At 53.8% G+C, this 10,710-nt stretch overlaps 1 protein-coding gene across 1 annotated transcript; it reads left to right on the top strand.

The window, feature by feature from the left end:
* Positions 1 to 1,968: 1,968 nt before the first annotated feature.
* CCDC71 (coiled-coil domain containing 71) lies at positions 1,969 to 3,156 on the top strand. Its single transcript, XM_009084922.1, has one exon. The coding sequence runs from the start codon at positions 1,969 to 1,971 to the stop codon at positions 3,154 to 3,156; it is 1,188 nt and encodes a 395-aa protein (XP_009083170.1).
* Positions 3,157 to 10,710: the final 7,554 nt, after the last annotated feature.

Genomic DNA, 10,710 nt, shown 5'->3' with positions numbered 1-10,710 from the left:
CTGCCCCAGGGCCGCGTCCTGGCCCTGCCCGCAGCCGCTGCCCTCCGGTGCACGCGGGGAGGCTCCACAGAGTCTTCCCCCAGCCAGGAGTCTATCCCCGCGCTGGCATCGCCCTCCGTGGAGTGAGGGTCCTGCCAGAGCAGTGCCAGGAGTGTTGTGTGCTCGGACCCTCACAGTGTGGCCAGGGAGGGAACGGCCCAGGCTGTTTCTGCTCCCGGCTGACTCTCCTGCTGCTCCAGCTGGCAGAGCACCAAACGGGACGGACGCTGGGATGTCCAGCCCCCAGGGGATGTCACAGCCTCTTCGTTCAACACCACAACATCCCTTCAGCAGTCCCAGCTCTCCTGGGCTTGCTGCACCCGAGGAGGATCCATTTTGCAGCCTGTTGAGCACATGTTGGGCTGCACTCCTGGTCTCTTCCAGATCAGGGTTGAGGTCGCATCCTTGCTGACTGTGCTGCACCTGCCACTCAGTGCTGGTTCCCTCTGGAGCTGGTGGCTCTCACTGTGGCTGGTGACCCTGTGGATCCATCCCTTCCCTGCCTGCCCTGCTCCGTGGGAGATCCCCCGCCTACCGCAGAGCCGCTTCATTATCCTCCCCCAAATCCCTCTCCTGCCATGACGTCTGCAGAGCACTTGACTGAGATTAGACTGTCATGTGGAGGTTCTTACTCCCCCACTGACCTGTGCTTCCCCTCCTGCCTCTGGCTCCTGCCTCTCCCCTGCTCATGCAGCTGGCGGCAGCACCGGCACTGCTCCGGGATGTGGTGATTCCAGGGCTCTGGAGGGAACGTGGCACACCAGGAGTTCCTTGCTCTGTCTGCTCAGGCACTAACTATTCCATCACAACTTTCTTGCCAGCGCACTTCGCTTTCCCAGAAGTGTCTCTGACACCTTCTGCATCTCCCTGAAGAGAATTTTCCATTGAATTCTCATTACTTTGAGAGACATCAGCAAAGCTAAAGATTTTATGCCTTCTCTGCGCAGTGGGAGTGCAGCAGAGTTCTGGGTGCAGCACAGAGCCCTGCCTAGCCTGCTCCTCAGTGCCTGTGTTTTATTTAAAGCAGTAACTGGTGCTTTTGTGCCTGCAGGCAGCTGCGTGGTGCCCTGACATGATCCCAGTGCTGTCCCTCAGCCCATTGTGCGCTCAGCCCTGGGGATGTGTGTTTCCTTCATAACACCCTGCTTGAATTTCCTGCTTCCTCCTCCCTTGGCAGTGAGTGCCCTTGGATCAACACCAGTTTGCTGTGGCAGCAAGCTGTGGACCGTTGTTCAAACAAGAGAACAGCAAGGAGTGGTGTTGCCTTGCCACAGCATTCAGCATCGATGAAGCACAACTGGAACAGCCTCCAGCCCTGCTGCCAGGCCTTCAGGAGGGACCTGCAGCTTTGGCAGGAACTCAGGATTAACTTTTGAGAAGCATAAGTTAGGAAGCTGAGAAATTTGGATAGAGTTGAGGTGCTATGGGCTCTTGGTGTTGAGAAGGCTCAGTCATGCTGGTCTCGGTGCTTGTGCAGGGAGAGGTTCGATCAGGGGCTGCTTGGCCCAGGGAGAATGAGATCTGGTTACCCAGAGCTGGGGCGGGTCAAACTCAAACTGGAAATGAGCTGCAGATTTTGCTGAGTTAATCACTGGAATCCTTCATCTTGTGATGGATTGGATGGGATTTTCTGAACTCTTTGCTTAGGTTTGAGGATATTTCTGTGAGAGATGTTTTCGTTTTACTTCAGAGATAAATAAATTAGTGTCAGGATTTTCACGATGATGTTTCTATCTTGGGTTGTGCCCAGAGTCTGACCTGATGCTTGTGACTAGCCATGCCTGGGCTTAATGGTTTCAGGTCCTTGCTTAGAAACTTAGGGTGATTTCAGTTGCTGTAAGCTAACTTTTGTCTTTCTCCTTTTGAGGTGTCAAGCGTTGTTTCTCCAGTAATTTGGGCCTTTTTTGAAGCACCTGCTTGCCTAATGCCATGAATATTGCAGTGAACCATGAGGAAGAAAAAGCTGTCCATTCCTGGTCGAGAATTTCCTCTGCAGGACAGAAGGTGCTGGAGGAAGCCCTCCGAGTCTTCAACCCAATGTCCAAGGACCTTTCGGACACAGAGACACAGCTGGTGGCCTTCCTTCAGGGCCTGAAGGAGGAGGGCTACCAGCCCACGATTCTGAGGAGTAAGGATGTGTATGGGTACAGCTCGTGCACGGCAGACACACCAAGCCAGAGGGATGAGAACACCCTGCACGGCTGTGCTGGTGCCGCTAAGTCTGCTCGGAGTCCATCGGGGAATGCTGTGGCACAGGTATCTGCTCTGCCCACCAGAGTTCCCGTGAGCTCTATGAGAGTCTCTGCCCAGCCCGTCCCTAAAGGGGATTCCACAAATCTCCTCCTGAGCTCCTTGAAGCAGACAGGATCTGGCACGTCCAAGGCAGCGGCAGTGGGCTTCCCTACCAGCATGTATCCCGATGTGTATCCAGCCATGAGACTGTCGGTGGTGCTGGAAGCACTGGTGCCACTGAAAACGACAACATCCTGTTTGGAGTCTAAGTACACACGAGGGCGTCTTGGGATCTCACCCTCGGACATTAAACTCCTCAAGGCTTCACGTTCTCCGAGGCAGTTTTCTTCAGGCAAGAGCACTAAGTTATCTGAAGGCAAAGGGTACAAGCGTTCGGGAAAGAAAGCACCAGATTCTGCCAGCCGAGCTTTAACCCTTCTGAAGAGACCAAAGGGTGGAGTGTTGCAGGAGAGCAATGCCTGCAAAGCCTCGGGAATTCTCAACGGGAGACTCACAGGCAGCTCCTCCCAGGGCTGTGCCACAGTGCCACAGCCAAAGACCTTGAAAATCAAAGATATGGAAGGTCTGGTGGGAAAAACAGAGTGGAAGGACAGCAGCAGTTACCGGGAGAGCATTGGGCAGAAGAAGAGAAGAGCTACAGAGACAAAAGAAGCACCGCAGAGGAAAAAAGCAAACACCATTCCTGCCCAGAAGAAAACTCGACGGGCTCAGAGCACTTTGAACCTGCTGAAATTCCGGACCATCAAGGTGGGCAACTCTTCCTCTGATGATGAAGTGAGGAGGAAAGCACAGAAGATTCTTAGGGTCAACCTGTCCCCTGTGATCCGAATTCAGCCCTTGTCCCACTCTCACAGTGTCCCCTGAGTTTCTTCATGCTGTCACTTTTGTATGTAAGTAACTAAATACGAGCCTGGCACCAGAGCACAGAGGCTGAGGAGGGACTCTGTGTCTCTGGTGCTGCTACGCCGACTAACCTGCAGATAGAGCAGCCTGTGCTCGTGCTGTTCCTGCCTGTGTGCCACTGCTGTGGAGAATTGGCTGCAGAAACACAACCCCCTGTTTGGGAGCATGGGCTGGTGACTCTGGCCGGCCGTGAGCTGAGCAGGCCGGGGTTCACTTCCCGCCGCGCTCCTCTGAACAGGGCAGGCTGCGCTCTCCTGCAGGGGAGAACACAGGACTTCCTCATGACATTGATGCACTGTGATATTGCTCTTTTTCAAGCTGTACATTTACTGGTTTTATTTTGATCAAATTTTATAACTTTATTACCTATATATCTATATATCCATATATGTGCATATGGCCCAGGAACTGTGGGAAGATGCACTTCCTCCATCCCTCTGGGATTGGGTTTGATAGCTTTTGTTCCCCCTCCCCTTCAGCCAGTCTTTTGTTGAAAGGTGCCAGGATTCCTTCGTGGTTCAGTGTTGTGACAGCCTGTCCTGGGCTCCCTCGAGCACCTCGGAGGCAGCTTTATAGCCACTTGTTCGTCTCCAGAATGCCAAGCAATTTGGAGAATTATCAGCTCATCGTTTTAATCCTATTTTCGGTATTACCTCTGCGTGAGAGTGGGGGAGTGTCATGGGGCTGCAAGTCTGCCTGACGTCTCCGGGTGTCTCCTCCATTTATTAGTAGCAGAAGTTCTGAATTCATGGGAGGGATTTGCCTCCAAAGACCAGTTCCTCCTCAGCATCCAGTGTTGCTCCACTCTCCTGTACCCCTGATGCAGCTGTAGAACATGAACTGTGACTGTTAGAGCCAAAGGGCTGGAATTTTTAGCAGGAATTGTGTAAAGTGTCCTGCCCACCACTGCTTCTGCTGTCACTGGGTGTTTCAGGAGCCGGTTCTAGGTGCTGGGAGAAAAGACTGTTGGTTTTGGCCAGGGTTAAACCACAAGAAAGGCACAGGCTGTGTTTGAATGTATTAGCTACATCCTGCTGGTCCCAGAGCTCAGTGGGACATCTGAGTCCGAGTTAAAGCAGAAAAGCAAAAGAGTTGCGAGGACATACTCTAGCACTTAGAGAGTTGCTTCCTGTTGATTTTTGGGCATGAAGCAGTAGGAGGGGACATAGGCACCATGTGATGGGTGGCAGCGTTGCCAGGGATGTTGTGAGAAGGTGTGTGGCAGGTGTGAAAGCTGCTGGGGCGCAGGCTCTGCTGTGCCCAGAAGGCACTGCAGAACTGCTGCTGTCGCTGCCATCGCCTCCCTGCGCTGGGGGCATCCTGTCAGATGGGACACAGCCTGTGCACTGGTGGAGGTCAGGTCTGTGCTCCACAGGGAGGGATCTGCAAGCTTCAGGAGAAACACCTTGCTGGAGTGGTTGATGCTGCTGCTGTCACCTGGAAGGGACAACCTGGTGGCTTGGAGAAAGGAAGCGGCACTGGGCCAGGCACGGGCCTGGCTCCGTACACCACTGTACATTCTGATCTCTGCAGCAGTGGGATGATAATCCACTCACACTCTCACCGGCTCAACATACCAGTTGTCTGACCCAGTAATCTCTGTGGACATTGGCTGAAGGGATGAGCTCCCCAGGGAAGCCCCAGCTCCTTTACGTTTCAGCCCGCCCGAGCACCTGGTTGGATTTCAGTGGTTTGTAAAAGGGGTCAGTGTCTGATCCCCAGCTCAGAGAAGACGACTGTGACACGAAGAGAAGAGAGGAAGTTCATGATGGGGTGAGGGGCAGGGAAGTTGAGCATTCCAAGGTGCATCTGGGTGCTCACCCAGGTAGAACAGGATGAACGTTCTTCATTGAGCAGCCTGGTCTAGTGTGAGGTGTCCCTGCCCATGGCAGAGCGGTTGGAACTAGATGGTCTTTAAGTCCCTTCCAACCATTCTATAATTCTGTGATTCAGGGGATGACTGCAGGCCCTGAACCCCACACTTGTGTTCTGCATTGCTGTCAGAGAACATAACTTGCAGTGCTTGAGACTGACCTGTGAATGCCGCTCGCTGCTTGGCTGCAGAGGAGGAGGAAATATTTCCTTCTGCTTCTGTGTTTTAAAATGCCCTGGCAGAGAGTTCCCTGTCCTGCCCTGATGAACAGGGACTCTCCATCACTGTCAACTGGCCAAAAATTGCTTTGTCCCTTTTATTCCCACTCCCTTCAGACCTTTCCCATTCCCACGCTCTCAAATGCCAGGTCTTGAAGTCCTGCACTGGCGTTTCTCTTTTTGGCTGTTTCCCGAGGAGGGCTCTGAACTCCTGCCTGTGGTATTGCTGTCTGACAGGCTGCTCAGCAGCTTCCCCTGTTCCCAGACCCTTATAAGGCCACTGAGCTGTCTCTGGAGCCTCCTCATGTGGTGCAGACATCCCAGCTGAGCACTTGGCCTCCAGTGGGAAAAACAACGTGCATCAACAAGGCTGAATTCAGGTCAAGGTTGCTTTTCCTCCAGCTTGAGCAGGAAGCTGAGCACCTCAGCTCAGCTTACCAGGCCTCATCCCTCCTCTTTGCTGTGTGTCTTCCCCCAGCTGCACTGCTGCCTGCCTCCCCACTCTTCTCTGTCACCTCTTGTCTTTCACAGCTTGGGTCTTTGCCAGTCAAGGACTTGGCTTGTACTGTTGCTTGACATGTCCAGCAAAGCATCCATCCATTAGCACTGGCATGCCCTTCCCAGCACTGAGACGGGTTCTGTGCATGCTTAGAGGCAACAGCTCACCCTGTGTCCTTCCCAGGCCATCAGCAAGAGGTCTTCTGTTCCAAAGGGAGAGATTAGGATTGGAAACACCTCTGTGTCACCGAGACTTCTGCCAGGGAAGGGAGCACTCCATAGCTGTGTGCTCAGGGACCTGCCCGTCATCAGTCCCATCTCTGTCAGCTCTCCTGCACATCTCTAACAGACCACAGGGCCCTGTGTGACAGGGCAGCGCTGGGAGCTCCATTGTCTGCCCTCCTCATGTCTCCTCTTCCCCTTTGCAGGTGTTCTGGGAACTCAGCTGAAAGGATTGCAGCTTGTTACTCACAGAGGGGCTTTACAGCCCCTCGTGCCAGTGCCAGTGACTGCTGCCTGTCAGCTGGTGCTGGCAGAGGATGCCTCAGCCTGCTGAGGGTTGGCTCTGACGTCCTTTAACCTGTGCCCAGGTGTGGGTGCTCCTGGTGTCCTGGACCTGTGACACCGATGTGCAGGAGGCTGGGTTGTGGATGCTGCTGTCTGGTGTTTAGAGAAGATGAAGGGTTTGTTCAAACCAGAGCTGCCTAAGACCTGATCTAACTGGAGATCTCCCTCCTAAGGTCCTTTCCACCCTGTGTTATTCTCTGAGAGCAGAGTAACAGTTGCCTTCCAGGGATCTTTGCAGCAGTCACTGGCAGAACTCATGGAAATGCATTGCCCAGAGCACTGTGGTCTCTGCTGAGCATGAGGTATGCACCTTGTTCAGACCTGTTTCTGTATTAGTCACTTTGAATTCATCCAAGTGCCTAACCTGGCCTGTGCTGTTCTGGGCACTGTGACAGCCAAGAGCTTTGGAGACTGTCTTAGGAATGCTTTTAACGCATGGATTTGTGCCACTGTCACTTCTAGAAACGATTCGGCCAGCAGTCAAAGGGCTGTTCTTCCAACTGATTTTTTTGGAAATAATTTCTCCTTTTATTCAGCTGCCAAGAAGCAGTTTATGCTTCGCCTCCACCAGACAAGGTCCTTGAGCTTCCTGCATGCTTCAGATGTCCGTCAGCGAGGTCCGTGGGGAGAGCAGCTTGTCCAGCAGGCAGCTGAAGGGGAAGCTGACATCAGATACCAGTTGAAATCACAATGTTAATTGGTAGAAATGTTTTGAAGCTCATGTCTGCTGTGATCAGATTTCACCATCTGCCACTGATTTTAGTTGGAGAAGTTTCTCCTTAGCCTCTTCCCTGCAAGCCACGTAGCATGGTGCTGCTGCTGCTTCTAAAGTATTTGCATCCCCCCCCACCTGAACCAGCTGCTGTAGCAATCCTTGTACAGAATTTCTTAAGCACTATTCTGTGAAATAAGAAGGGATTATTTTGTTACTCCTGCTTTGTAGCCCACTAGTGGTATTTTAGTGCGAGGAGGAGGAGGTGTGCTCCCAGGAGTGTGGTGAGCACTCACCTTGCTGGGTACTTCTCAGACCAGCTCACACTGACAGGGCCAGGGGGCAGTGGGCTAAGACCCCTCATTGCCTGGTGTTTCCTTGCATGGAGTTCAGTCACTCACAGCTAAGAGCATCACAGGGAAATCAGGAGCAGAACAGCACCGGTGGGTGTTGCTGCGCACACAGCTCCGTGGCCCTACTCTGCAGCTGCCCCTGTTCTGCGGCCTGTCCTCCAGCCCCCTCCCCAATACACTAGCAGCTCTTCTCCACCCCACCTCCAGCTGTGGCAAGAACAGCTGGGGAGCTTTGGGTTTTGGGCTTGAGCATAGAGTTTGGACTCTTTTAATTGTGACTTTGTGCTGTGTTCATGGCCAGACCTTGCCAGCATGTGGGGGGTGCAGCCTCTCCAGCTGTTCTTCCCCTCAAATCCAAGTTCCCTGCCCTGTCTGGGAGCTGGGCCTTTGGCCACAGCTCAAGGGATGCATGGGGATAGAGAGCAGGTTTGTCTCTCAGCTCCAGTTGGGCAGTGTGACATGAGCTGGGCAGGGCAGCTTCTGAGGCAGGAGGGCAGGTTTGATGAGAGGATCCTAGTTTTGGCTATGGTCAACAGGGTTGGTGCTGAGCTGTGGAGCACCAGCCAGCCAGGCAGGCTGGTTGGTTTGTGTGGAAGGCACAGGTTCTTTTTCAGCCTTCAAAATGGCACTGGCCCATTTGCTTCTGTGGCAGTTGGGGACAGCTTTCAGTGAGCTGAGGTGGCCCAAGGAAAGGACAGCTGTTTTGGGACACCTGGCACCTTCCTGATGGTGCTGCAGCCCTTGTCTTTGCCAGCTGAGTGGGCTGGCATCACCTGTGGAGAAGGCAGCAGGGCATGTTGCTCCCAGACCCTCACATTTGGGACTGCTAGAAGACACCATGTCAGGGTTTCCTCTCCTTGTGGCCTGTTCCTGCCTGGAGCTGGGTGCCATTAGGAGGGTGCCAGGTGCTTCACAGGGATCTTGTCCCAGGAGGCAGGAGAGCCAGCCCTCATCACTAGGTCATCCTTGAGTGTTGAGTGAACCCTGTCTGTAGGTGTGACACTGCTGGAACTCGCAGCTTGGCCAGCTGCTGCTCCCAAAGCCACAGTGCTGAGGCCAGACCTGTCCCTTTGCTTAGGAACACTGTGGAGATCTGGTGAAAGAGTGAGAAGCCAGGAGTAGGGGAAGCTGAAGATGCTGGCAGCATTTGCAGGAGATATGCAAACAGAGGAGCCAGGTCTGTGTTCCACAGCACTGCCTGCCTTCTGTCCCTGCCTGGCTGCAGAGCCTGCCCTGCCCCTCCCTGCCTGGCAGCTCTACATGGGCACTGGTGCTGCGGGTGAGGGGGGATCCTTTTGGAGCAGGCACCCCTCATCACCCTTGGTTTTCATCCTTCATCAGTCGCACAATCTGGCCGTGCGTGTTGGCATCTGAAAAACCTTCCCCAAGGAGTCCCTTAAAGGCCTTATTATCGTCTGAGACTCTCCGTGTTGTCTTAATTAGCCCTTTCCGTTCCTGTGGCTACAGGCAGCCCCTGTGAGTGTCTGGTGATTTCCACAGACACAGTCAGGCACACGGCACTGTTTTAAAAGAGAAGGTGCTGCAAAGCTACTCCCAGAATTACCTCCTCTCCTGCCCCTGCTCTGCTGCACTGCCCAGGCCTGGGTTGGGACAGAATGTCAGCGTTCGTTACAGGGAAGGGACAGTGTGTGGCACCATCCCTCCTCCTGGTTCCCGGTGCAGCACTCCTGAGGAGTAGCATTTCCCAAGCAGAGGCCTGGCAGCCACTCCAAGGGATGTGTGGGCTCATCTCTGCCTCACGCTCCTCTCTGCCAACCACCATCTCCAAGAGAGCCATCTCCACGCTGCAGCATGACCGACCCACTCTGGCTGGGACCAGGCATTCCCTGGTGTTTGGGGATCCCCAGGAACGGCTGTGGAGCAGTGACTGCAGCCCACGGGAGGGCGAGTAACAAACTTTGTATGATGATTTTACAACTGACCATCTTGTTCTTGAGTGAACTTTTTAGCGTTTCATTTGTTTGTGTAAAATGTTTCTGAAGTTCTAATAATATTTAATGTTTAATATGAGGCTGGGCTGTTCCACACTCAGTGTTGTATATTTTGGAATGGCATTGCTTAGTGAAAAGACAGTGTTGGTATTATTCCGCTCTTTAGAGGGAATGGGACAAAAACCAGACTGTCTTTTTTTCTTAAATGAAGTGAACTTTTTGTTATGAAGTCCTAGCAGGTGTCCAGCCCTTCAGTAAAATGGTGCTCAGAACCACCCAGCGTGTCCAGCTTTTCTTTGGGCCCTAACAGACTGCTCCGCCCTGGACTCTTGCTCCCAGCCCTGTGTCATCTTCATGGAATGGTGTCTCCCATGTGCCCAGCGGGTGCATGAGGCATGCTCAGCTGCCGATCCACCACCAGCCCTTCTCCCCAGTTCCCCCAGTGAGGTTTGGTGTTACTCAAGCTCCATTAAGGATTGCCTGGCTTGGGGTGGGAAATACTCCGGGTGAGTGCAGTGGTGCTGAACTGGTGTAAACTGGGATAAATCTGCATTCCTGGTTAGTTCCTAGAAACATGCTGGGTTGGCACTGTGCTGGCAGGTGCTCTGCCAGCCCCTGCCTGTCTGCCCACCCTTCGGTTTCTCACCGGATCTGCCCACTCTGCAGCCAGGACCCTCTGGCAGGCTAATTCAACAGAAACACCATTGTTCCCTGGCTTGCGATCCAGATCCATTTGTGCCGCTGGGCCATCAGTGCGCTGACCCGGCACTAATGGTGGTGGGACCATGGCCCTAGACAGACAGCAGCTCCAGTGCTCATTCCTCAGGAAGGGAAGTGGTTAAGCAGTTCTCCGGTCACTAAGGATGTTCAGGAAAGTGTTGGTTACCCGCTGTGTGCACTGAAGTCAGTCCAAGCAGGGCTGGCCAGGCATGAGAGGCTGTCCTGGGAGCTTGGGGGCTCTGCCAAGGGTAGGGATGCCCCTCCTGTGTGCTGCTGCAGGAGCACCCTGCTCACTGCTAAAAGGTGCTGGAGGAGCCAGGCTGTGGGTGCCCGAGGGAGCGGGGGATGCTCGGCAGTGATGAAACACTGGTGACGCAGGGCAATGGTACAGCTGCTGGCACATCTCTGGGCAGCAGAGCTGCCCCCAGACATGCCATCTTCCCAGGCAGACATGGGACATCCCCACATGCTCAGGTTTGGGGTGGCCAAGGGGATTGCAGTTCAGTGGGGGAAGTCAGAGCAGCCTACATGGGAGTCTGGAGGTACCTGGATGTGGGCTGGGACACCTCTCTTGCCCCTCAGATCTTGCTAAGAATCCATCCCACTTTGCTTTTCAAAGAAG

Source organism: Acanthisitta chloris, unplaced genomic scaffold (genome assembly GCF_000695815.1).
Source record: "Acanthisitta chloris isolate BGI_N310 unplaced genomic scaffold, ASM69581v1 scaffold20821, whole genome shotgun sequence".
In the NCBI taxonomy this organism is placed as follows: Eukaryota; Metazoa; Chordata; class Aves; order Passeriformes; family Acanthisittidae; genus Acanthisitta; species Acanthisitta chloris.
Note: the sequence above shows the minus strand (reverse complement) of the source record. Positions and strands in the feature narration are given on the sequence as shown.